The sequence below is a fragment of the Rhamphochromis sp. 'chilingali' genome (genome assembly GCF_963969265.1).
Source record: "Rhamphochromis sp. 'chilingali' genome assembly, chromosome: 11".
Taxonomy (NCBI): domain Eukaryota; kingdom Metazoa; phylum Chordata; class Actinopteri; order Cichliformes; family Cichlidae; genus Rhamphochromis; species Rhamphochromis sp. 'chilingali'.
This window is the reverse complement of record NC_137938.1, coordinates 13262997-13287015: the sequence shown is the minus strand read 5'-3', so window position 1 is coordinate 13287015 and position 24019 is coordinate 13262997. Positions and strand designations below refer to the sequence as shown.

The 24019-nt window shown below is 41.4% G+C and overlaps 2 protein-coding genes across 2 annotated transcripts in view; both read left to right on the top strand.

The window, feature by feature from the left end:
* The first annotated feature begins 588 nt into the window (after positions 1-588).
* Positions 589-8881, top strand: LOC308406105 (double-strand-break repair protein rad21 homolog A-like). The gene is made up of 14 exons (XM_080896961.1): positions 589-740; positions 2080-2271; positions 2438-2567; positions 2742-2841; positions 3334-3440; positions 3637-3834; positions 3972-4097; positions 4194-4319; positions 5479-5702; positions 6274-6427; positions 6575-6720; positions 7121-7297; positions 7496-7579; positions 7886-8881. The coding sequence occupies exons 2-14, from the start codon at positions 2128-2130 to the stop codon at positions 8075-8077; spliced, it is 1908 nt and encodes a 635-aa protein (XP_080753087.1). The 5' UTR covers positions 589-740; positions 2080-2127; the 3' UTR covers positions 8078-8881.
* Positions 8882-10223: 1342 nt separating this feature from the next.
* Positions 10224-24019, top strand: part of LOC308404998 (eukaryotic translation initiation factor 3 subunit H) — a 60771-nt gene continuing 46975 nt past the window's right edge. The window contains exons 1-2 of the mRNA XM_080895360.1: positions 10224-10377; positions 18397-18553. Of these exons, the coding sequence (XP_080751486.1) occupies positions 10276-10377; positions 18397-18553 (259 nt within the window). The 5' untranslated portion in view covers positions 10224-10275. The remainder of the gene's footprint in view (positions 10378-18396; positions 18554-24019) is intronic.

Genomic DNA, 24019 nt, shown 5'->3' with positions numbered 1-24019 from the left:
TAACAACGAATTTAACAGAGTAATTCCTCTGATATCTCCCTCATATAGTGATACAGAGCTTTGCTGCTGCTGCTAAATTACAAACATGCTCAGCTGGCAGCAGTTGTAATGCAACAGATGCTGTAGCCTATGAGACAAATCCTCTTAGTGCATTTTGTAATTTGATTGTAGATGAGTCAGTCTGTTAGCCATGTTCCTCATCTCTGTGTCTAAAATGGTTTATGGACTGCATGGATGACCACTTCACTGCCCACTAAGGATACTGTTAGAAGGATTGACATTGTTTGAGTGTTACCATCCCACGTGAATACAACCGATCATTTTTTGCTCTTTACATAGTCTTTAACATAACCTTGATTAGCTCAGTCGCCTTAGCAAGTCCTAAAAAAGATTATTAATATGTATTATTGTGGTTGTTGTTGTTGTTGTTGTTGAAATTTTAATAATACATACGCGATATATATTTCAGAATTTAAAATTACCTTGGCGATCTCTGTGCAACAGCGCCTCCTATCCTCCGCTGCCGTTCACAGCAGGCTGTCTGTTAGTATCACCCTTCTTAGCAGACTCCTCCTTCGCCATTTTTGACTGTAAACATCCTGTCGATTTTAAAAGGACAGCGGTGAGCGGGAGGAAGGCGACTGGCGCCATCTTGGCTGTTTTAATGAGTACAACAGGGAAGAATTTGCTGGGAGAAATAACTTAATCATTGGGGTTTCGCTCAAGAGGGGATACTGTCGGTAAGTGTGTTTGCAGCGGAAATATTTGGGCGCAGTTTTGTGTATTTTACAATAGGAAGTAAGCATGCATGTGTGAGTTTATTCACTGCGGCCTTCAGTGTAAAAGAAGCCGTTAGCCAGCAGTTAGCGATAGTATTGTGCTAGTGTAGAGGGAAAAAGTATGGGCGCCTTGTTCCTGTGCGCTTCACTTCCCCCCCTCACGTGCTTCGTTTGTGTTCTTGCCATTTTATAAAATTTGTGGTTTTGCTCAAATTAAGTTAATTCAGTTTGATCCACATTTTCTGCTTCACCGCGAAGCTGCTCACTGCTTCTTTTGTAGTTAGCTGCTGGCTAATTTAGTTCATCCCACTTGATGGCGCCGGCTATTTGCTGGCGCAGACCACTCTTTGGCGCTTTTAACGTGTTAAACTGTCTGAAGTGCGTGTTCAAAGACGCGTGGGGCTTTTCTAGTTAATTATTGCATTTTGGAAATGTAAAACGTTGTCGTATTATTGAAGTTAAGCGCCGCCAAAGTGCGACTTTCCACAGATAGACATGTGCATTTACAGTGTTTGCCTCGGAGAGTGGGAAATAGGCGGAACTTGAATGAAGTCACGGCGCATGTTTTGATAACGTTCGAATCTCACTTTCTATGTGTAGTTAGTATCTTACCAGCAGTAAGTAACAATTAAAGTTTCATAACTTTAATTTATTTGTAAGAAAAAAAAGTATACGAAGTGTTTCGAGGGAGCTCAATTGGATGAAGTATGAAGTAGCCTCGGTAAATCCAGCTAGCAAGCCCCCTGCTTAATATGAGCGGCGGCTTTCGAAGTTGTCTCAAAATGTTAATTTGAGATACAATAGACCGCTGTTTATTAAATAGAAGCATTCTGATGGCATTATTATTTAAAATATGGGGTAGTGTCTTAACGACTCATGCGACTTGTTGCCCAACTCCGGCTTGGTGGCCTGGTTAAATTTTGGATCTCTATTCCACAATCTGCATGAGTGTCCATCCGTTTTATTTGTAATGGCTTGTTTTGTTGGAACATCAAGGTTATATGTAATTAAGCAATAGGTTTTATTTTGGCTTAAATATTCAGCATATTTCTGACCAAATGATAGTTGCAGCGTATTACTAAGTAATAATCGTGTGCAACTATCCAGTGGTGTTTTCTTCGACTTTTTCAAAAAGTAGATTTGACTCTTAATCCCACATTAAGAACAGTCAAAAGTGTTGAGGATTGTATTGTTGAAGTAGGGCAAAAGATGCATTGTTTTTCCACAAATCCTAAGGGATGGTAATGCTTTTGTCTTGACTTTTTTTTTTTTTTTTTTTACTACTTTATTATGTTTACAGGTAAATTATACCACAGGGGTGAGCGTGTGACCCAGGAGAAGCAGGGCAATGTTCTACGCCCACTTTGTCCTCAGCAAACGTGGGCCGCTGGCCAAGATCTGGCTGGCGGCCCATTGGGACAAAAAGCTGACCAAGGCCCATGTGTTTGAATGCAACCTCGAGAGCAGTGTGGAGAGCATCATCTCACCCAAGGTAACACAACAAAAATAGTCTCAGGTATTCTGGTGGTTCTACTGTAGACTTTTCAGTCCACTTTCTATGCTTGTTTTGATCTTGAGCTGGTGAAATACTAAAACAGGACAAATAACCCTGTAAAAATTTATTTTCTTTGAGCATTTTGGGCACTTTTGTTTTTTAGGTGAAGATGGCATTGCGTACATCAGGCCACTTGCTCCTTGGGGTGGTGAGAATTTACCACAGGAAGGCCAAGTATCTGCTTGCTGACTGTAATGAAGCTTTCATCAAGATCAAAATGGCTTTTAGACCAGGTAAGGTCTTTTTTCTGTTTCTTGAAGTTTTGATCCGTTTTCCCCAAATAAATAAAAACATTTTCCAGCCCATTGCTGTGGTACTGACTTTGATCCATTGTGCTACACCTCATAAATAAGAACCACATACAAAGTTGTGTGTTTAAAACTACGTTGCTGCTTGTCTGTGTTCAGGTGTAGTGGATCTACCTGAGGAAAACAGAGAGGCAGCGTACAATGCTATCACCTTACCTGAAGAATTCCATGATTTTGACCAGCCACTTCCAGATCTGGAGTAAGTCAACTATGTAAACGACTCTTATTTTGTAATTTCTACCAAATACTTTTGTCAATTATAGGATGCAGTGTAAGGTCTGTGTTTTCAGTCCTTGGTGTTAAGTATGACAGCAACGCATGCCCCCAATTTTTGCTTTCATCAACCATTTTTATTGTCAGTGAAGCCCATCTCATTGCACAATTGCCATCATTACACAGATTGTTCAATAACAGAAAGATGAAAACTTTGTAAATAAGAGCAGCTATTTGGTGATTCAAACAGTGGTGACAAAGACCAACATGGGCTATTGTAGCTAATGGAAGTCTGTATACTACATAGAAAAATGTAGTTCTGCAAGTTGTATTGTAAATAAATGAATAAATAAATACTGCAATTAACAACAAGTATATTGAGTTTCAGTGATGGGCTGACATGGAGGCTTTATAATAACGTCATAGGCAACTGTTTGACTCATCTCTAATACCTTTGTTTGCTTTCTCCTTCAAATAGTGACATAGATGTTGCTCAGCAGTTCACCCTGAACCAGAGCAGAGTAGAGGAGATCACCATGAGGGAAGATGTTGGCAACCTGAGCCTCTTGCAAGACAATGACTTTGGTAGGTCATTATTTATGTCCTCATGTGTACACACACACATCGCACAACCCAACCATGGTAATGGTCACCACACTTGGCAAATTTAGATTTACTAATTATGTCTTTGTTATCCATTGGGGTTTGAAATGTTTAATTCATTTCTGTGTAATGAGAAATGTGGTGTATATTTTATAATAATATCTGCTGTACTCCTCAGCTGACTTTGGCATGGACGACCGAGAGATGATGCGTGATGCCAGCACATTTGAGGAGGATATAATACATGGTGCGACGGCTTCTAACCTGTTGCTTGAGGCTGAACCTGGTCCAGCTAATCTTCCTGACAAATCCAACCACATGGAGTATGATGACTTTGGGGACGGCTCCATGGGCAACAGTGATGGGGGGATGCTGGGTGAGAAGCATATTTGTTTACACATTGGGATCTGGTGACCGCATCATCATCACTGCCACATCATTCTCATACTTGGCAAACAATTCTTGTTCTGTGAGATATGATAACATGATAAAGCTAAATGTATTATTTCTTAGTTGACAAACTGCTGAGCTCTGAAGACGGCGGCGGTATCTTTGACGATCCTCCAGCTATTACAGAAAGTGTCATGATGCCTCCAGATCATGGTGATGATGAGGATGACTTTGACAACCTCCAGTCACGTAAGTAAACAAAATTGTAGAAACTATGGTGATAAAACTCCTCAGTTGTGTGCTGTTATAAGTGACCATATTGCCTCTTTTGATGCGTGTGTCCAGCGGGCCCAGACAGCCCAGACTCAGGTCCACCAGAGCCCCTGCCTGCCATGGCTGACCAGACAGAACAGACCACTCTGGTTCACAATGAGGAGGAGGCCTTTGCCCTCGAGCCCATTGATATCACTGGTAAGTCCCCGCTCTTTTGTTGAGATGAAAGGCTGCATTAAAGAGGAGAAAAAATTGAATTGAATTCTTTATTTATTATTCTTTTGTAGCATTGCAGTTTTACTCTTCTTTTTTTTTTTAATTGCGGTCCATAAAAAAAAAAAAAAGGGGGCCTCTATAGTCAATGCTGCATAAACACACTCGCTCTGCAATTTTAAATGCTTAAAAGTGATTAGTTTATGGCAATAAGCACCAAGTAGCCACAAAATTAAAACCAACTACAGATAAAGTTAATAACATTACACTTTTTCTTTAGTGCTGTGATAGCTTTTCTATTTAATGTCTCTAGTTGTACTGAGAAATTTGAAGGCAGTGCTGCAAATTAATAGGACTGAAGAAAGGCTTAAATTTCTGTAATATTGATATATAATTTGCTCAGAGCAATTAACTTTTAGTTTTACTTGTCTATATTTTGCAGGATAAGCCACATAGTTGCAGGTGTACACAGGTTTGATAGGAAGATAATGTCCTCACTTCCAATAAACATGCTTAGTGTAATACATTCTTACTCTCTGGGTAATAATGGGCTATATAGAGTGGAAGCATGAAAATACAGTGCAGGCTGTATTTACGGGCATATAGTACAAATGAATTAAATGTGCCATTTGTGTATACAGCTGGAGTGATTACAACAGAACCATGTTTGCTTGGTGTAACATAGGGAAAAAACTACTAACTTCTCTGTAGACACAGCTTTAACATCATTAAGCACTTATCGTAATAATTTAATCTCCTAAGACCCGAACTCTTCCATCGCATGCATTTTTAATTTCTCTTTGATATTTGGGCATATTGGGACTCGATGAATGTAAAAACAAAGAATTACCAGATTTTTATTTTATTTTATTTTTTTAACTTAATTTTTGTTTCTAAGAAAAATGAGAGCCACATATGAGGATATTCGTTTAAAATTTTGATAGAACAGCAGCAGTATAATGTCCTCGTAAGTGGATATCAGGTGCTTGTAGAGCAAAATTGAGTATTTTGGTCTAAATAACCCAAAATGTGATGTCCACATATGTGGACGCCAGGTCCTAGGAGGTTAAAATTGTAATTTTAGTTGTAGGGTAGTTATGGTGAAATAACCATTGTGAACTTTTTTTTTCTTGTTTCTTTTCAGTTAAAGAGACCAAGGCCAAGCGTAAAAGGAAACTGATTGTGGACAGCGTGAAGGAGTTGGACAGCAAGACCATCAGAGCCCAACTGTCTGACTACTCAGATATTGTCACCACCCTGGACCTTGCCCCTCCCACTAAGAAGCTTATGATGTGGAAGGAAACTGGAGGAGTGGAGAAGCTCTTCTCTCTGCCTGCTCAGCCCCTCTGGAATGCCAGGCTGCTCAAGGTAACAAATGCTTGTGATAAATATTCATGTATTTGTGGGTAAATGCGCACACACATTGAGAACTAACACAGACTTTCAGCTGCCTGTCTGAAATCACTGCTAAGGAATATTAGCACTTTGGCGTGCTTATCACCGCTTTCACAACAGCAGTCCAATTCTCCAAGTAGGTCAGCCTCAGTTGCTGTGTAATGGAAAGGGAGAGGAGATGGAGTAGATTTATAACATAGTATTTTTTTCATTGGCATTCTGTTCAGATTGTGGGATTTACAATGAGAGCATTGAAGGAGCAGGAGGTGGAGGAAGTGATTGTTTTTGCCTCTTTCCCTGTCCTTTAACACTGACGTTACTGCTTCTGAATACTAAATAGAAAATGTGTCGATGCATAATTTAGGACAATTTCCTTTTGTCTCACATGAGTCCTCCCCAACAGTTCTGCATTTTTGTTTTAATACCAACTTGTCATATAGTGGTTTTTAAATGTGTAAAAAAAAAAAAAAAAAAAAGTAACACCCGCCCCTCTCACAAGTTGTTTTTTTTTTTTTTTTTTTAACTTTTACATATCTGATACCAGATGTTCACACGTTGCCTGACACCTCTGGTGCCAGATGAGCTGAGGAAGAGGAGGAAGGGAGGCGAAGCAGACAGTCTGGATGAGTTCCTCAAAGAACTGGAGAACCCAGAGGTGCCTAGAGACGAGGTCTTAACTCAGCACAGAGATGTTACTGGTAAGTCCTGCTGGAAATGACGAGAGGAGATCATGTCATTAGTTGTGTTAAAGCCTCAGAAGGGAGACCATATTTCATCAAATAAGGTGGTGTTCACCTCGACAGTTGTTATTACTTTCAATTAATCTCTTTCTTTGTGTCCCTCAGACCAGCCTATCATGGAGGAGCCCAGCATACTGGCAGCCTCTGCAATGGAGGGCAGCAGAACGGCCTTGGATGAAACTGTCATGCCCCCTCCCTCCACCCCACGTGCAGTCAAACGCAAGGCTCTTGACAAAGACGGCACCCTTCCTGTGAATATCTATTTCCTTTTTTTTTTTTTTTTTAAATAAATAAATAAAAATTATTTATGCTGTAAAATCAGCAAAATTACAGATGTCTAGTTTACCTTTGCATTGCGTATAACAATGTGCTGTTGTTTGTATCTAAAATGTATATAATGGACAGCTGATTCTTGTTAGATTTTCAGTTCTTAAACAGTGTTTTCCTAGACCAGGCTTAAAGATTTCACCTGGTTAGGGTCACATTCGTGTTAAATGTTATTTAATAGAAAGGTTCCAACAGATGAAGTTGTTTTGAATCTGTTGAAACATCAAAATGGGTCCAGTTGTAGAAATAAAACATTTCAGGTTACTGCATTTTGTATTAACTCGGTCCTGATTTTGATGTTTTCTGCTTTCTTTCCTTTTTTAGATGGTTCCCTTGGAGCCGCAGCAGTTGGCTGACCGCTCAGTCGTGCCTCAGAGGTTAGACATGCCTCAGGTGGAATTGCCCCCAGAGGAGAGTAGTCTCAACCTCACAGACCTTGTCCCTGAACTCAACCTTCTTGGGGAGAAGGAAAAAGACAAGAAGGATGAAAGCGATGAAGAGGTGAGTGGAAATAGCCTATTCTTTTATTTATTTACATGCAAAACTGGAGAATTTGTAGTTGACAGTGTTGCCAATTTGTCCAAAGTTCCCAATCAAGAGAAGTAGTTTTTCTGTCTGTGTGGCTATATATGTCTGGACCAGTTGATGCTAATCATTGTTTTGTTTTGTTTTGTTTTTGTTTGTTTTTTTGTACTTTAGGAAGAGGAAGGGCAGGGTGGAGATCAAGATCAGGAAGAGAAGAGATGGAACAAGAGAACCCAACAGATGCTGCATGGTCTCCAGGTAAGAAAGCTGTTATGGTGCTTACACATTTCTGAAAATGGAATTTAAATAACTAAGCCTGTTAGCAAGTAATAATGAAAAGGCTTTGGGCAGTTCACAGAGTGCTTTAAAAAAAACAAACAACAACTAACCTTTGTACTTTACTTGCAACATGGTTTGGATGGATTTAATCCATGGTATGGATTTAAATTTGAAACATGGTAGTCTTTTAAGAACTTTTCCTCACAAATTGACCTCAACAGTGAGAATCATCTCAAAGTTGTGTTATGTTTGATCATACATCTATTTAATGCTTTTGTCTCATAGCGCGTTATGGCTAAGACTGGTGCACAGTCTGTTAGTCTGCTGGACTTGTGCCGGAACAACAACAGGAAGCAGGCAGCCGCCAAGTTTTACAGTTTCCTCGTCTTGAAGAAGCAGCAAGCCATCGAAGTGACCCAGTCTGAGCCCTACAGCGACATCATCGCCACAGCTGGACCAAAATTCCACCTTATTTAGACATTGGAAGAACCAACAAACACTGCTTGCAACAGGCATACATTTTTGATTCTCAACTATTTTCCTTTTTATTTTGTGTTTTCCTGATGCCCCCCCCCCCCTCTTCTTTTTTTTCCTTCTCCTACTTCTTCCCTGGGGAAAGGGGGGAGGGATTAGGCGCGAATGCGTTGGAAACTTTTTAAAATAACAGATTTTACTGTACTACAGATTGAATCATGCAGTATTCTTGGTTCAAATGGAGCGAGGAAGAATGTTTAACAGAATATTTATAAAGCAACATTTTTCAGTCACCAATTTGTAAACTTTTAAGTTAAATTTCTATTGTCTGCTTATTCCTTGAGTTTTGTATCATTGCCCCTGTTTCAACTGAAATATTGCAGATTTTAGATAAGGCCCCCCAGTGTACTTTTCAATAAAACATCCTGTAATGACTGTCCATGTTCTGCAAAGGTACTGTTTTATTGCTCAGAAGTGTAACCTTTCCCATCCTCTCCTTGTTGCACTTGTTCTTTGAAAAACAAAATGTTTAATCTGTTTTTTAAAAAAAATTGGTCAATCTTACCTGGCATTAAATATCACGTATCAGATGTATAATTCAGGAAGTTTGTCGATTAAGTTTCATGTAAATTTCTTTTTTGTACCTTTTTAAGTTTATGCTTATTCACCTCTTTGCATTATATAACTAGGTAATGTCCTTGTTACAGTTAAGTTCATTATCCCACCTTTTTAGTCTTTGGGTAACTTCTAGTTGTGATACATCTGTAAAGATTTGAAATAAAGTGTTTTAAGTACTTTGATTACTAACAGGAGAGTATTGATTCACCTTAAATTCAAAGGCTCATTTCTGCTTTCAGTTTTTTCTTGTTGCTTGACCATGTAAAGAAAGCACTGAAATGCAAAAACCAGAGACTGGGATCAAAAATACTAAATGTTACAGTTGTGAGCATAGATGACATTGTGGGCATAGATGTCATGGAAATGTAGGGCCTTTAATAGTTTTATACTTGGTAAGGAAAATCATTAAAAGGTTGGAACAATTGTATAGTAAACATCTTTAATGACTTAAAAAAATGGTTCAAAAGTTTTAATGTATTTGGGGTTATCTTGAATGTACACTGTGTCAAACTTGTATGCACAAGCGTGTGTGTGTGTGTGTGTGTGTGTGTGTGTGTGTGTTAGCTAGCTGTTAGCAAGCTCTACCTTTTGAACAACCTTCTGGCATAATTTTGGAAGGATATTTGACCAGTCCTCTTTGCAGGATTGGTAGAGTTTATTTTAACTCAGGAATGGCTTTGGGGAGGCCTTTCTAGAACCTTAATGTTAGATTGCTGTATCTTTTAATCAGATTTGGTGTGTTTTGGGGATTGTCCTATTGAAATGGCTACTAACCATTTAGCTGTTGACTAGTCCTCTTTATTCACTATTACATCTGCTTTGTGCAATGCAATATAACAGTGCTAGCAAAATAGCTCCATATCATGTTGCTACCACCACCATGCTTGATAGCTGGTAGAGTGTTTTTAGGATTGAAAACCTCACCTTTACTTCTCCACCAATTTTAGAGCAGGGACTTGATTCTTAGTTGACAACCTCTTACTTCGTGGTGATGTAAAACTGGATAGTTTCCATTTCATGGCGGGCTTAAGCTTTGATGGTTCATGGGTGTTCCTGAACGCCCTAAAACATTCTAAACTAACTCTCTCTCTCTCTCTCTCTCTCTCTCTCTATATATATATATATATATATATATATATACACACACGTGTGTGTGTTTGTGACCCTGAGTTTATGCCTATGTGGGTTTTTTTTCTTTAAAGTCATTAGTAGACTGTACAATCAAAGAAAAAGAACAGTTCAAAGACAGCGTTAAAAGCCCCAAAGCACCATGTAGATCATGCACATCATGAGTGCATGTGAACTTCTGACCACAACTGTATGGGGATTGCTCCTTCATTTTATTTTGTAGCGGCGGTTGTCAGCATATATCATGTTAGGGCACTTGTAGAAAAGTATTATTTTACAACTCCGATGCGCTAAATGAAAAAAACCCCCAACAACTTCAACTGGAACTTCTAGACGAGAAGTAGATCGGATTCTCAGCCTTTGTTTCTACACGGACAGGAAAACGGGCGTATCATCACCGGAAACGTCCGTCGCCGAGCACTTTCCTTCCTTTTTCCGCGTGGAGCGCAACATAGATGGCATCGCGTAAGGAGTCCAGCTCAGTATCCAGCACAGCGATGGCTTCTACTGGCGGCACTTTGGACTCTCCCGTAAAGCAGATCCAGATTGAGGGACTGGTAAGTGTTAGTGTGGGTCTGTGTTACCAGCTTCTAACGAGCGGCAGAGAAAACGGTTGTTAGCAGATGTGTGCGTTACAGTGTGAGCATCATCATGGCGGAGAGATAGTACAAGGCCCTTTCTGGTTCTGTTTAAAGGGATAAAACGTGCATGGAGCCTTGTTATTCAGTTTTTGGTAAACATATGAAAAAAAATTCTGTTTAGAGATTCCAAACTTACTAGCAGACTAATAACATGCTAATAACAATCGTCTTTTTGTTAGCCGGTGTGTAGGTTTCATTAAACGAAAGGGGTGTTTGTTTTTTGCACCAGGACTTCCCCGAGTATCAGAATTGTGTTATTGCCGGTGCTGATTTTTTTTTTTTTTTACGATGTAAAGTGTTTTAGAGGTTGCATTTGTTAGCTGTGTTCATTGTGGCAGACAACAGTACCTTCACTGGCAAATCTGACCTTTGTTATAGACCCACAGAAGGCCTGTGTGCCTTCCAACAGATCCTATTGTCTTGATTAAATTAGGCCCTTGTTAAGTGAGTCTTCTGAAGCAGAATTTGCTTTAGATGATGTTAAATCTCTTGTGGCTAGGTTAACAAAACACAGTAAATAAATTCATTTTCCCACTATTCTGCCTCTGCAGCACAAAAACTAACAAGTTACTGTTCTGCCTTTCCTGTTGGGACCTGGTGATACTATTGTCTCCCGTAACATACACAGCTAGAGAGGCCTTTGTTTCAGATTTGTTCAGACCTAGGGTTCTTGGGCACATGTATTGTAACAGTGTGCTGGTTTGTGTGGCTATTGTGTGTACTTTGGACACAAAATTTACTTCCTCGCTGACTTGTTAGTAAGCTCTTGCGACTGTTCATTAACAGGTAAATAGTGGAACATGTTCAAACTGGACTTGAAACAATCCATGGCCCCTTTCCTGTCCTGTAGTACCTCTGCAGAAACAGCAGAGGACAAACTTGCTTCGCTGACGTTCTCCCTCCCTCCTGCCCTGAGTGGCACTGGACACAAAGCAGCTCTTTTTTTTCCTTCTTTTTTTCCCCAGTGAAATCGCAACACTTAAATTAAAAACAGTCAGGAAGAGCTTAGTGTGCAGCCTCATTTGAATGGAGACTGCTGAAGGAAGGGTGTCTATTTCAGGTGGCGTTATGAAATGCGCTTCACCTGAATGCATTGAGATGCAGCTGTTGCTGTCGTGTTGCGTCATGACACGCCTGTCAGAGGTTTAGCTGGAGGCTTGCCCGTAGACAGCATCACTGCTGTTGTGTAGTAGAACTGAATTGTTTCCTTGCTTTTGAAGAGGTTTCAGTCATTGATGTTGCCACAGAAGTGGAGAGCAGCACTGCAGTGGGTTCCATTAAACACCTACTGAGATCACACAATTGCCTCTGTTGAGAAGAAGCCTCGATGCACGTCAGACACGCGTCTTATTCTTGTACCACGAATTAAGGAAAAGTCAGAGTGCTTTGTGCAGGATATTTTGGCACCGTGATTTGACGGTCTCACTGACTTGAAAGGAAGGGAAAAAACAAAGTAAGTTTAATCTTAACATTTCATGTAACAGTCATTTTCCACTCTCAGCAAGAACAGTCCCTTCTGCCCCCCTGGGGTTTTTAGATAAGCCTCAGGTTCTTGAGCCTGTGCTTGACAGGGAGGTGTCATATAATAATGTAGTACAGATCTGCTGCCATGCACACAGGAGATGACTTGCTATCCAATGCAGAATCATAGCTTTACATATATTCTTCTACATAGCACAGAAGCTATACGTCATGTTTACATGCTATTTATTTTAATTTGACATTCAGAGTTCCTTGATACACTCGCTGAAGCACTCGCTGAGCAGGTACTTGAGCAAAAATAAAGCACGACTGCATCCAGTGCGGCTGCTCAGGTCAAACAAACTTGCATTGTTGAAATGTGAAGTAAAAAAAAGAAGACTCGGTCAACAATAATCAGATTTCAAGCAGCTCACTGTTCCACAGTTGAGTTGGTTACCTTGCTGAGAGGTCGGAGGAGTGCAGCCTTTTGCCGAGCACTGTTGGTCACGGTGGCTACTGCTTGTTGTTCAGTCACATCTTTAAAAAACATTAGTCCAGCCATGTTTCACCACCGAGTGCTTTAGATGTGCGAAGGGAGAGAAAAGGATGAGTTTGAAATATGAATAAAACCCTAAACAGGGAGGCTAATATCAATAAAATAGTAATAGATAACAGTGATACTCCCGTTTGTGGTAGTAGGTGGCTGTGCACACATGGGTGTGTGTGTGAAAGGAGGCACATCTATACCTAATATAGTAAATATTATAATATAAACTTTATCCATTGCTAATTAGTTGCAGGATCCCTTTGTGACAAATAACTAACAGACCAGTAATTAGCTGCCTCTCCAATGAGTCTCTTACCCCACTGTTGGATGCCAGCTAAACCATCCTGGGGAGCAGCTGGCTACGGTGGTCCCTGTTCTGCTCCGCAGCCTTGATGGAGCAGCACATGAACCAGTCCTAAACCGGCTGCAGGTTCTGGTTAGAGTGGCCCTCCAGCTCACAGCAGATCCTCAGAGCAGAACAAGGACTATTGTTGCCAGCGGCAGTCCAAGATGGCAAAGCTGGACTCAGTCTGACCGTGGGATGAGAGACTCTGAGAGCCATGAGAGCAACTGGTGAGTATGCCAGGAAGGAAACACAAGATGGGAAGGGGAGTAGCTGTTTAGCAACCGAACTTTCAAAATAAGACTGAGGAAATTGCTCGTTAGGAAATTGCTAGTGGATTGCGTCATTCTTTTGGGCAGGAAAAAAAAAGGTGAAATGGGTAGATAGCCAGATATTATTGGGGCGGGACCTCTGTGGGGAAACCCTGGATAAGCAGTTAATCATATGTTTTGCTGGATATGCTGTGAATTCCTCAATCATGGCAGATTATTCTCCTAGCAATGAAAATACTACATGTCAAGGAAATTAATGGCTAGACTTTGATCTTAAATTAGATTTAAAAAAATTAATTAAAAATGACTAAGGTGTATTATGGTTTCAGATGAGGTGTCTCAAACATGAAACTGTGCACTGGTTTAGACCAGGCTGCTATCTTGATGGACTGTGCAGCAGACAGGACGCATGATATGCATAAATATCCTCACTATAAATTAGCTGTATTGCTCTGACCTCTGTACTTTCCTTTTAGTACATTTTTTGGATTATTTGTCTCCCCACATTGCTACAGCTGCTCCCATCGGTTGTTGCCAGAGTCAGTGGCTGCTATACATCAGTCTTGGACTACTTCACATTACACGCCAGACTTGGCCTAGCAAAATCAAACATGTTTGAGAAAGATCTCACCACGCCAGCAGGCGAAAGCTGGCAGATGAAGTGGGAATCTGCCGTGGTCTTCATCCGTGGCTTAACCCAACAGACGACTCCTGCCACACAAAAGTATTTTCTCTGTCAAATATTTTGCAGGCGGCGTTGAGTTTAGAGTCCGTTCACACTTCAGCAACGCAAAAAAGAAAATAAGGGTAAAAAAAACAAAACCTCATTACGCGATCGTCTCTCTTGCTGTACTTTCTCATAACTTGAGCCCCGTTGTGGCAGGAATATAAGCCCCTTTGTGTGAGCGAGGCAGAAGATTTATGATAAGAATTAAAGGCAGCCAACAGGGGATTTAGACCGCAATTGATTTTGCACAATTCAATTTTAAGCTTGTTGATTTATAATGCACTGTCCACATATCAATCTTGGGCCTCTCCACATGAGGTGAGATCACTGGGTTAGCTGCCGGTGTACTGGATCAATAAAATTATACGTGAGTTTGTGTGTGTGTGTGTGTGTGTGTGTGTGTGTGTGTGTGTGTGTGTCTGAGAGAGCGTGAGTAGTAGGAAGGGATGGTACTGGAGGGAGAGTTGGCATGTCTTTGTGGGCATGCAGGTTTGCACAGACGTTAAGCTTTCCAGGCTTTGCTTACAATACCTGATGGCATTTACTGAGCGCCAGGAAGCCAGTACTACAAATCCACTGAAACCTCCAGGCTTCCTTCCTTCCTTTTCTTGTAGTGCAGATGCCTCTTTGCTTCCTGTCTTTAAAGCATTTCTGTGGATTCAGGATTTCTCCCCCCCCCCCCCCCCCCCCCCCCCTTTTTTTTTTCCTTTCTTTTTTTTTTTAAACCCCCATCGTGTTTAGCCCTATTTGTTTGACCTTGTTGGAGTTGTTTTTGGCCGACTGTCCATCTCTCACATCCTCCCTTTTCCAGACAGATGCTGTTTAAGTGTGCGATGAGCAGATCGCCAAGAGCTAGATAGCTGAAAGCATTGTGTATCCGTTGCTATCTGCTCTCAATGATGGAGGGAGACTAGAAAAGCTATTTGCTGGTGGAAAAAGGAGCCAAAGCTCAAAGGGGACCGGGGACAGGGTAAAGCAGCCAATGCCACTGTTCCTGGAGACTTCGACTGTAGCCCTCCTCTCCCCTGCCGGATTCCTCCTTATTCTTCCTCGCTCTCTTTGCTACACCTCACCTACTGCCCCACTGCTTTCTTTTTGTCATCCGTTCCTTCATCCACCTGTTTCTCCGTTTCACATTTGCACTATTGCATTTCCTCGCTACCCAGCTCCGCCACCTTGCTCCCCTCCATCGCGCTCCCACTCAGTTATTTTGCTGTTTCTCCCTCCCTTTCCACCCGTGTCTCTCTTCACCGACCTATTGCTCAGACCTTCCTGCCCTCTCAGTCAAAAATGCCAAAGCAGGCAGGCAGGGAATGAGATTTGTTTTTCTCTCCACTCCAACCCATTTGGTTTTTCTTCTCCCGCCTCTAGCTCTTTTTACTTGTTGCATGACAGAGCCAGCGCTCTATTGAAATAAATCATCTCCCCGGACAAGCACGCATGTGTATGTGTATGTTTGCGCGTGCACGAGCAGCTGCCCGAGACCAGCGAGGGCTCCCTTATGGTGGTGTTGGCTCTTTTGTTGTGAGCATGGCTTTAGGACTGCCACCCTGCTCCTATGTGTGAATGTGTATGTGTGTATTATTAATGCCTCTGGCTGTGACCTGCCCACACTGTTATCAGCGTGATTTATGCTCTCCCCCTCCACACAGCGCTTTTCAGCTTTTTGTCCTGTTCCTGTTCATTTAGACACTTTACCTTCTCTGCTCTCTGCCATTGCTTTTCAGTTTTTTATTTATTTATTTTTTGCTTGTCAGTATGCCTGCCACATGTTTGTATTGTGCATGTGCGATAGTTTTTCCTCCGCCGTCCTTGGTGTCAGTATCACAGCATTAGAGCTTAAACCCACTCCTGAATCATTCGGAGGCTTTGTCCTATCGGCCCATTTTTATCTGGCATTAAAAATTAAATGCATACGATGATGCATGGACACTCTGTCCAGATGAAGCACGATTATGTGGGATATCGGAGTACGAGTCCAAATATACCCTCCCACTGTACAAGGATGGCATTTTTCTTGAAAATTTTATGTGTGCCGCCTCTTCGCTCTCCAGTGTAAATTGCTAAGCTGCACTGAATACTAACTGCCCTTTTGTACACACTCAAGATCAGTGATGCACCAGTGTTTGAGCCTGCAGGTGGTGCTTACCACAGCGGGCTCCAGCACTCAACCACAGTCAGTGATTGCCTTAGTAACTTGTCCCAGAATTTCTCCTAACATAACAATGGTTATTTTTTGACAATTTTGTGGTTTTTATGTAAGAGCTTAGTGGCCAGTGAAGAGTGCCGAATGCTTCATTATGCAATCTGTTACCAAAGTAAGTGGTGTTTTTGTTGTGATGTGGGGGTCCCTAGACTGGTTGCAAGTTGATCATTGGGTTACATTGGATTTAGAATCATTAATTAACTTAACATGCACATCTGTGGAGTGTGGGAGGAGACTAAAGCACCAGAGGAAACTCACATAGGCGCAGGGACAATAAGAAGACTGCTCTGAGGCAACAGACCTAAGCTCAGCTGTCTATTGGGAGAGCTCTTATAAATTTACTAGAATTTGTTTAGAAATGTTCTAGTTTTAGTATTAGAGGAGTTATATTTTTTCCCCCCAAACCTGTTTTACTACACAATTTCACATCTCGCTAGGAATCACCAGAAAGCCTGTTGATATCAAAATACGTCACTTATTACTAGTATCTCAGGATAGTGGTGCATGAGATAGCCCTCTTTTTCATAGTACTCTCAGAGTATTTTGAGTTTTTACATTAAATATCAGTATTTAGTGTCCCTGTGTCAGTATCATGCATTGTCACACAGAATTTCCTGATGCTTTGCTGTATTAATTTTTTTGTTTTTAACTCCCAGTTTTGCAATATTGTAGCTTCATTAGGGGATTAGTATGAATTGTTGATATGATCAGGGTTTTAGGCTCCTCCTACCAGAGTAATGAGCCAATGTCATGCAAATTCACCCCTCATCCCACTCCCAAAAAAGTAGACTTCTCTGTCTCTCTATCAGGAGAACTACAGACCGGGCTGATAACGAGTAGCTGTGCCCGTCACCACCCAGTTAAAACTGTATTGAACCTGAGCTGTGCACCTGTCAGTGCAACAACATGATTTTTCAACTTGTAATAGTTTTTCCAGAGGGAAAGTGTGTAATAGCTACGGGGGGCTTAACCATATCAAGCATCAGCACCTCGAAAGTTACACAAGCAGACGACAACCGCTTGTTTCTACTAAAAAATTGGAACGGTTTCCAGAGCAGTGTGATATTATTTATGTCACATCTACACATCCATTTCATCCTTGTGATCCATCACAACTGAATACAGGCCTTAGATCATTATTCTTTGAGCTGCAGGGTGCACACAGCTGTCTGGATGTATGTGTGACACTCATTATAGAGCAGGATTTATCTTCGGTGTTATCGTTTAGTGTGTGTTTGGAGTGTCCACAGCAAAATGTGCATAATAAAAATCACGAAGAGCAAAAATGATTGCTTTAATACTGAAGTGTTTCCTGCTCACTCTTAATGTATTGAATTTTGAAAACAATAAGCACGATTAGCGTGCTAGCCAGGTGCAGCAGTTTCACATGGAGAACTATGGAGAATTGGTAACATGAGCATATGACTAATTTGCAGATTAGCATGCTTCATGCTAAACACTGCTGCACCTGTTTTTAACCTTTTCCAAGGAAAAAACACAAGACCGTGGACATTTACAGCACAAATTTGGTGTCTGTTTCAGAGCTGTTAAACCTCGGGTTACTATTCATATTTACGTTGTTGTAATTCTTTTGCGTAATGAGTAATGCTAACACTTTAGTTTGTGTATATAAGCAGAGAAAACTCTAGTGATGCATGAAGTCTCATTGTTTTTGGGTGGTTTTTGTTTGGTTTTTCTCTTGATATCACTTTGGGTGTTGGTGAAATCAGAAGCCTTGTGTTGGTTGTTCTTGGTGGGGAACTGATGAGAAATGTGTCATATGTGCTCTGCTGGGACAATATTCTCAGCCACAAAGTGACTAGAGTTGTACAATCAACCTAAAGTATATTAACTACACGTTACAATCATAACAACATAAATTCTTTAACTGGAAGTTCCTATTTTCACATTTCCTAGGCGTAAATCACAGGCCTTTATCATGTGTCTTTATTTGCATTCTTTTACTAAATCAAACCACTTTTCTGTACACTAGAGGTTAGACATTATTCTCTATTTGAAAATAAGAAAATTGTTCAGTGTGTTTGTACTGTGATTAAAAAATAATGTGCCAAAGAACAGAGGAAGACATCCATGTGACTTTTAAACAGCATCTCACACAGAAAATCCTCAACTCACACTAATGAGCTCAAATCAACATGGCGAGCAGGGAGACAACTGTATTTGGTACCATAAATCAAACAATAGCAAGAAATTACATAAATGCTATAAACGACAAGATGGATAAAATATTATCAATTCAGAAAATGAAATCAATTTTCAGTAAATGCCACTGAAAGCAGGATAAAGAATCATCAACCTCCCTTTCTGCCTCCTTTTCTACTGCAGCACTAATGTTGCTCTTTTTTTCCCTTTTCACAGGTGGTGCTGAAGATTATCAAGCACTACCAAGAAGAGGGCCAGGGCAGTGAGGTGGTTCAGGGCGTCCTGCTGGGCCTGGTAGTCGACGACCGACTTGAGATCACCAACTGCTTCCCTTTCCCCCAGCACACAGAGGATGATGCTGACTTTGATGAAGGTAACTAAAAGCAGTGTGCCTGCTTTCTGTTTGTTCCATCGATCTTCTCCTGCAGCTGTAAAAACGCACGCACACTTATCACATCACGACAGAGTGTGAAATAAATACCCGTTAAGCACCGAGCGCAAGTAAAACCGTAAAATGATGGTGTCTCCGGTGACTGCGGCCGCTCAATTTATGACAAGATGATATTAAGAAATCTTCAGCAACATGGGAGCTGTGGTATTTGCTTATTGTGAAATTTTGAAACTCCACTGTAGATAAGAGCTGCTTTGTCATTTAAATTCTGGTGCGTGACATTATGAATTGCAAATTTGGATGATTAAGTTTTTAATTAACACAGTGTTCTTGAGTTGATATACCAGATGGCTGTGAAAACACTGACTTGAAACATTTCCGTGGAAAACGTATATTGTTTTTGGCAGGACAAAAGGTGTTGTTGTTTGTCATTAATTTATTTTGGCATGACTGACGTGTGAGCCAAATGTTATATCAGATATTGCATCAAACTAATTTGTTTTTAAAATTTTACAAGGGTGAACAGAAAGTCTTTGAATTTTGGGGGGAACTACTTTGTAGATTTCTGTGGAAATCTCATTAAAATTGACCCTTATCGCGCCACGTATGTTAGCTTATCTAACAGCATGGAGGTGGGGTCGGGGGAAGAGATTGTGACCAGACACCTGGGGGTGCTCATCTCCCTCAGAGCTGAAGGGGTGACACAGGTCCTGTGTTGCTGGCTGATTTAGCTTTAACTCATCTGCAGCGTTGCCGCCGTTCTAGGACCGGCTTTGCCCGTGATGTGGAGTCAGTTGGTGCATGCCGTGTTTGGTTTTAGAAGAATTACCGCTTGCTGGGACGCCTTTGTTTGCATGCTAACAGGCTGTCATCAACTCAAGTAACGCTCTCGTCTTTTTCTCCCCGTCTCTCTTCTGTTGCCGCGCTTGCTGCCTTGTTCCGCCCCTTCACATGCACACGGTGACAGCCGCAGACTGAAGTGACAGCAGAGGGTACAAATTATGAGTGAATCTAACATGCCAATAAGTTCACAATGGAATCACTGTGTGCTGAAATGAAAAGAGGGCACTAAATTTGACTAAATAAAGTAAATTCAAGGTTGTTATTATAATTATAATTATTATTCATATTTATATTTTTTGTTTTTTGGCTTCTTGTAACTGATTTTCTGAGATGATGTCACAGTAAACTTGTATCAAGAACGAACTGAATGTCTGTTTTCTTGAAAGTTTGCGTAAGATATCCTCCGGCGTCATGTTAAGGTCAATGCTGACTTCTAACTAAGCTAACTAGGTGCTGGGTGTCCTACCCTGTCAGTGCCAAGGGTTGATGCGCAGTCCAAGGATGGAGTGCTCTAGCTTCTGGCGTTACAGGTGGGCGGTGCGAACGTGCACGGGTTTTGATTTGGTCTTTATCCGCACATGTTTTCCTTTCCCCTGCTGCTTTCTGTCAGCATTGTTATCAAAGAGTGTCATGCCCTCTGACTTCTGCCCTTCCCCTATCACACCTTATTGTTACTCTCTCCTTGTTAGCACAAAAAACCCCCACTGCATCAGACTGAGGGGTGGGAGGAACGTGAGGTGGTCCCGAGAACAGAGGAAAGGGAGAAATCCTGGTCTGTGAGGCTTCAGCTGCTAACGAGCAATAGTCAAAAATTCAGCGGCATATGCAAGCGCCAATGGTTGCTTAAGGTTGTTAGTGTCAGGAGCAGCTCACTCTCTCTCTCTCTCTGTGTGTCGGTGTGTGTGTGTCGGTGATGGCTTGTTGTGTTATAAACACTGGAAGCGCTGGATTTTCCATCTGTCATTCGCTTTAACTTAACAAGGGCTTCAGCGAGTAGCGTCTTGCTGTGAACTCTGGGAAATTTACAGAGCTACAATAGAACTCTGCTCAGTGGGGATTTTGATCCAGCTGTAAAAGGTGACAGGCTTCAGGTTTTCTGTCAGTATGGAACAAAATTCAAAAACGGAGATGGAAATGGGATTCATTCATGTTCTCCGTGCTTTCGACCTCTTAAACGGCAACAGCACATCATAAAGCAGACAATTCTGTAGCTACACAGCGCTCCCATCTCCGCTCTCCAAGCTGACAGAAAGTTTATGCTACGCACTTATGCTACTACACATTTAGAAATAAAATTGAAAAGCGGATTTAATGCCTGTACGTTTGATCATTTTGGTCTCACACTCAAGCTTGAAACGTCTACACACACGCGCGACCAGTCAGGCCACCCTTTTCTCTCTGTCTCGTCGCCCCTGTAGCAATTGTTAGTGTTTCATCTGTGCTGATGCTGGGGCGGGTGACCTCGACCAACTGTAGAAGCAGCAGAACAACAGAGTTTTGTTGAAGAATGAATCAGACATTGTAACTTACTCCTGGAGACATTTATGTGGTACTACTGTGTTATAACAGAGTATCTGAGTCATATCAGGTCACAAATGCGTATTGAATTAAAAAACGAATTCTGTCAATGTAACGTCTGCTGCTATTGTACAGACAAACAATAGGCAGCGCTACTCACTGATACCCAGGCCATCTGCCTGTATCAAAGATTTTTAACCACGCTGAATGTTTCTGCAAATAAAGTAACTTTGCTGCAGAGCAGTAGCTTGGATAATGACTCAGAGGTAGTTGCTCACACTTGAGTTGGTGATGCTTTGTGTATGAACCAATCGGATAGTGATCTTAATAAGCTGCATTCTTCACTGAGAAAGAGGCTTGGAAATTTTCTTATGATGTGGTTGTAGTTGCCCAGATTGAGCAGTTTTTTTTCCACATATAGCTCTGCAAGCTAATGTCAAGAACATTTCAGAGCTGCAGTGTATGTGTGAACACAGCTATGGAATAAAGGAAATTAACTGAATGGATTGGCCTCGTGCATCAGCCAGCTGTCACAGATGCACGATACAGCCATTTGAGTCTGTGTCAGACCGATATGCGATATGAGTATCACATTGCTCCATCGCTACTTTCAATCAGTGCTCCATTAATCTGTACCTTGCTCTTTTTTTCTTTTTCTGTAAGTGGACAGAAGCAACACACACTCATTCAGACGCACACTGTTATACTGTAGACTCATGTCCTCTAGAGGCACATGGGTAACGCTGTCCAAAATCTGAACATTTTTATCAATTTTTGATGACTTTTACAGTGTTTGCTTCAGACCTATACCTTTTATTTCAATGCAGCCTTATCTCTGACCATTATAATGAGACTCTGATACATATCAGTTAACCAATACTCTCTGAGATAAAGCTGGAGATTTGGGCCTTCACAGACTGAGCTGACAAGCGTGTACTCTCTTCACCTCAAATCAGCCACCCTCAATACATTTTGCTTCCAAGGTCTGCATATGTGGATAGATTGGTGTGTGTGCCTTGTGTTTTTGTGATCTGTGTGTGTGTCTGTGTACACCTAAATCATCTTACACTGACTCATTGCCTGCTGGAGGCCCCTCAGATTAGAATTACTCCTCGAATCTATCTCGAAATGAACAATGGGCAGGATTGGCAGCTACGTGACTCTTTTTTTTTTTTTTTTCCCTCCCTTCCCGTGTGTCTGTGTGTGCGCGCATGTATATGCTATGCTATGCTTTCATCAACAGGTGCCAGTATAGAGCTGTAGTTACAGGACAGTCAGTGGCAGCAAATGTGACCAAAATGAGTGAGGAATGAGATAAAGAGTAATTGAGCACGCACAGCAGAATCGGCCTCAGATTAAAAAAAAAAAAAAAGAGAGAGGAAAAAATGGGAAAAGAAAAAAGAAATGACCTTGACTGAACCCCAGCCCTCCTATCTTCCAGTGTCCTTGCACACACGCTTTCCTTGCATCATTGACAAAATGTATTGAGAGAAATGTGTGGAACTGCGGGCACTTATTCTCTTGGCATTTTGTGCAGTAGAGGCACTCAAATAGCATGTTAATGATGTGCATTGGCCCGACTCTTTTGTTGTGATATCAGCAATATTACAAAGCAGAGGTATTTTAGTACAGAGCGACTATCACAGGGTTTTCACTGGTGTATTGCAAATCCACCAGCTAACCGGACTCAACTCATCATCTGGGGGTTGACTTGATAGTGAGCGGGATCGAATCACGCACCGTAAAGGCAGTGAATCTGTGCATTTCTAGATATTTTAGACCAGGCAAACAAAACTGTTTATTCTACTTCAGTAAATTACTGAAACTGGCAGGTGGTATTTTCCCCTTAGTGCTGGCTAAAATTTCTCTTTGGGTACCAAATATTCCAAAAAACAGAAAAACACTTTGAATGTGTCATATTAGCATACTGTCCCGATTGAAAAACAGGTTGAAAGAGTTATTAGTAGTAGAAAAAGAGTAAAAGAACCAAGTAAATGTTATCATTTGATACTCTTGAGGGCTTGAAATGAAAGCAACTGGACTTCTTTTTGGTGAAAAATGTTTCATCTAGTAGCAAGCTTTTCTTCGGGAGAGCTAGCTCCTATGTTACATAAAAGCAGCAGCTCAGCAGGACGACACTGCTGTACATTTGCACTTAAAGGAGAAAGGACATTCTTTTGATGATGCTCATTTTCACATTTTGGACTGAGAAGACTTGACGCTTTGAAAGAGGAGTAAAGTAGGCCATCTACATTGACTTTGAACGACCATTGTACAAAAGACGTAGCGGCCCACGATACCACCTACAGTGCGGCCTTGAGAGCTCCTCCCAGGCGATTTAGCCCCCACTCACACCTAGAGTCATGTGACCTGAAGAGCTCATTTGATGGCAATTTCCAAGGCAATTTCTCACAAGCATTTCAGACCATGGCCCCTGTGATGATAATCACCAGTGCCTTGTTTCACACCTTCGGTCATGTAATGACTCGCATAATTAAGATTGGTTTATACGACCTTCAGGACCACCTCCCAGGATTTAGAACTGAAGAAGCATCTTGGATGGGAGGTGAGGGTTGTCACAAACCAACAAGCCCTCAATACTACTATGACCTACATGATTGAGAGGCTACATTCATATAATCCGAAACCTTTAGTTGTTTAGCTAACAGTATTACACCTATGTTAACTAGTTAAGCCTTGATTATATCCTATTAGGCTGGAGACCTGACGACCAAGTACTAATTCCTGTTATACTCCTTTGAAGTCCGCCTGCAGCCTACTGCCTGAGGTGCATATGAGCATATGTAATGCTAATGCTCCACAGACAAGTCCGTACGGGGTGGAGGAAAAAAACAGGCAGGACCCGCACACTCACCATCTGATGACGAAATTTAAATTGCCCACACCCAATGGGACCACAGCGGACTCATAGATGCAAACCAGTGTAATCAAAGCTTTACAGTAGGCCAATTCATTGTTGGATCACAGTACACTGAAGATCTCCCACAGGTATTGCCTTCATTACTTACCCTTCATGCTGGAAGTGGTTAATAACCTCTCCTCTTAGTAGCAGCAATGTGTTTGCAC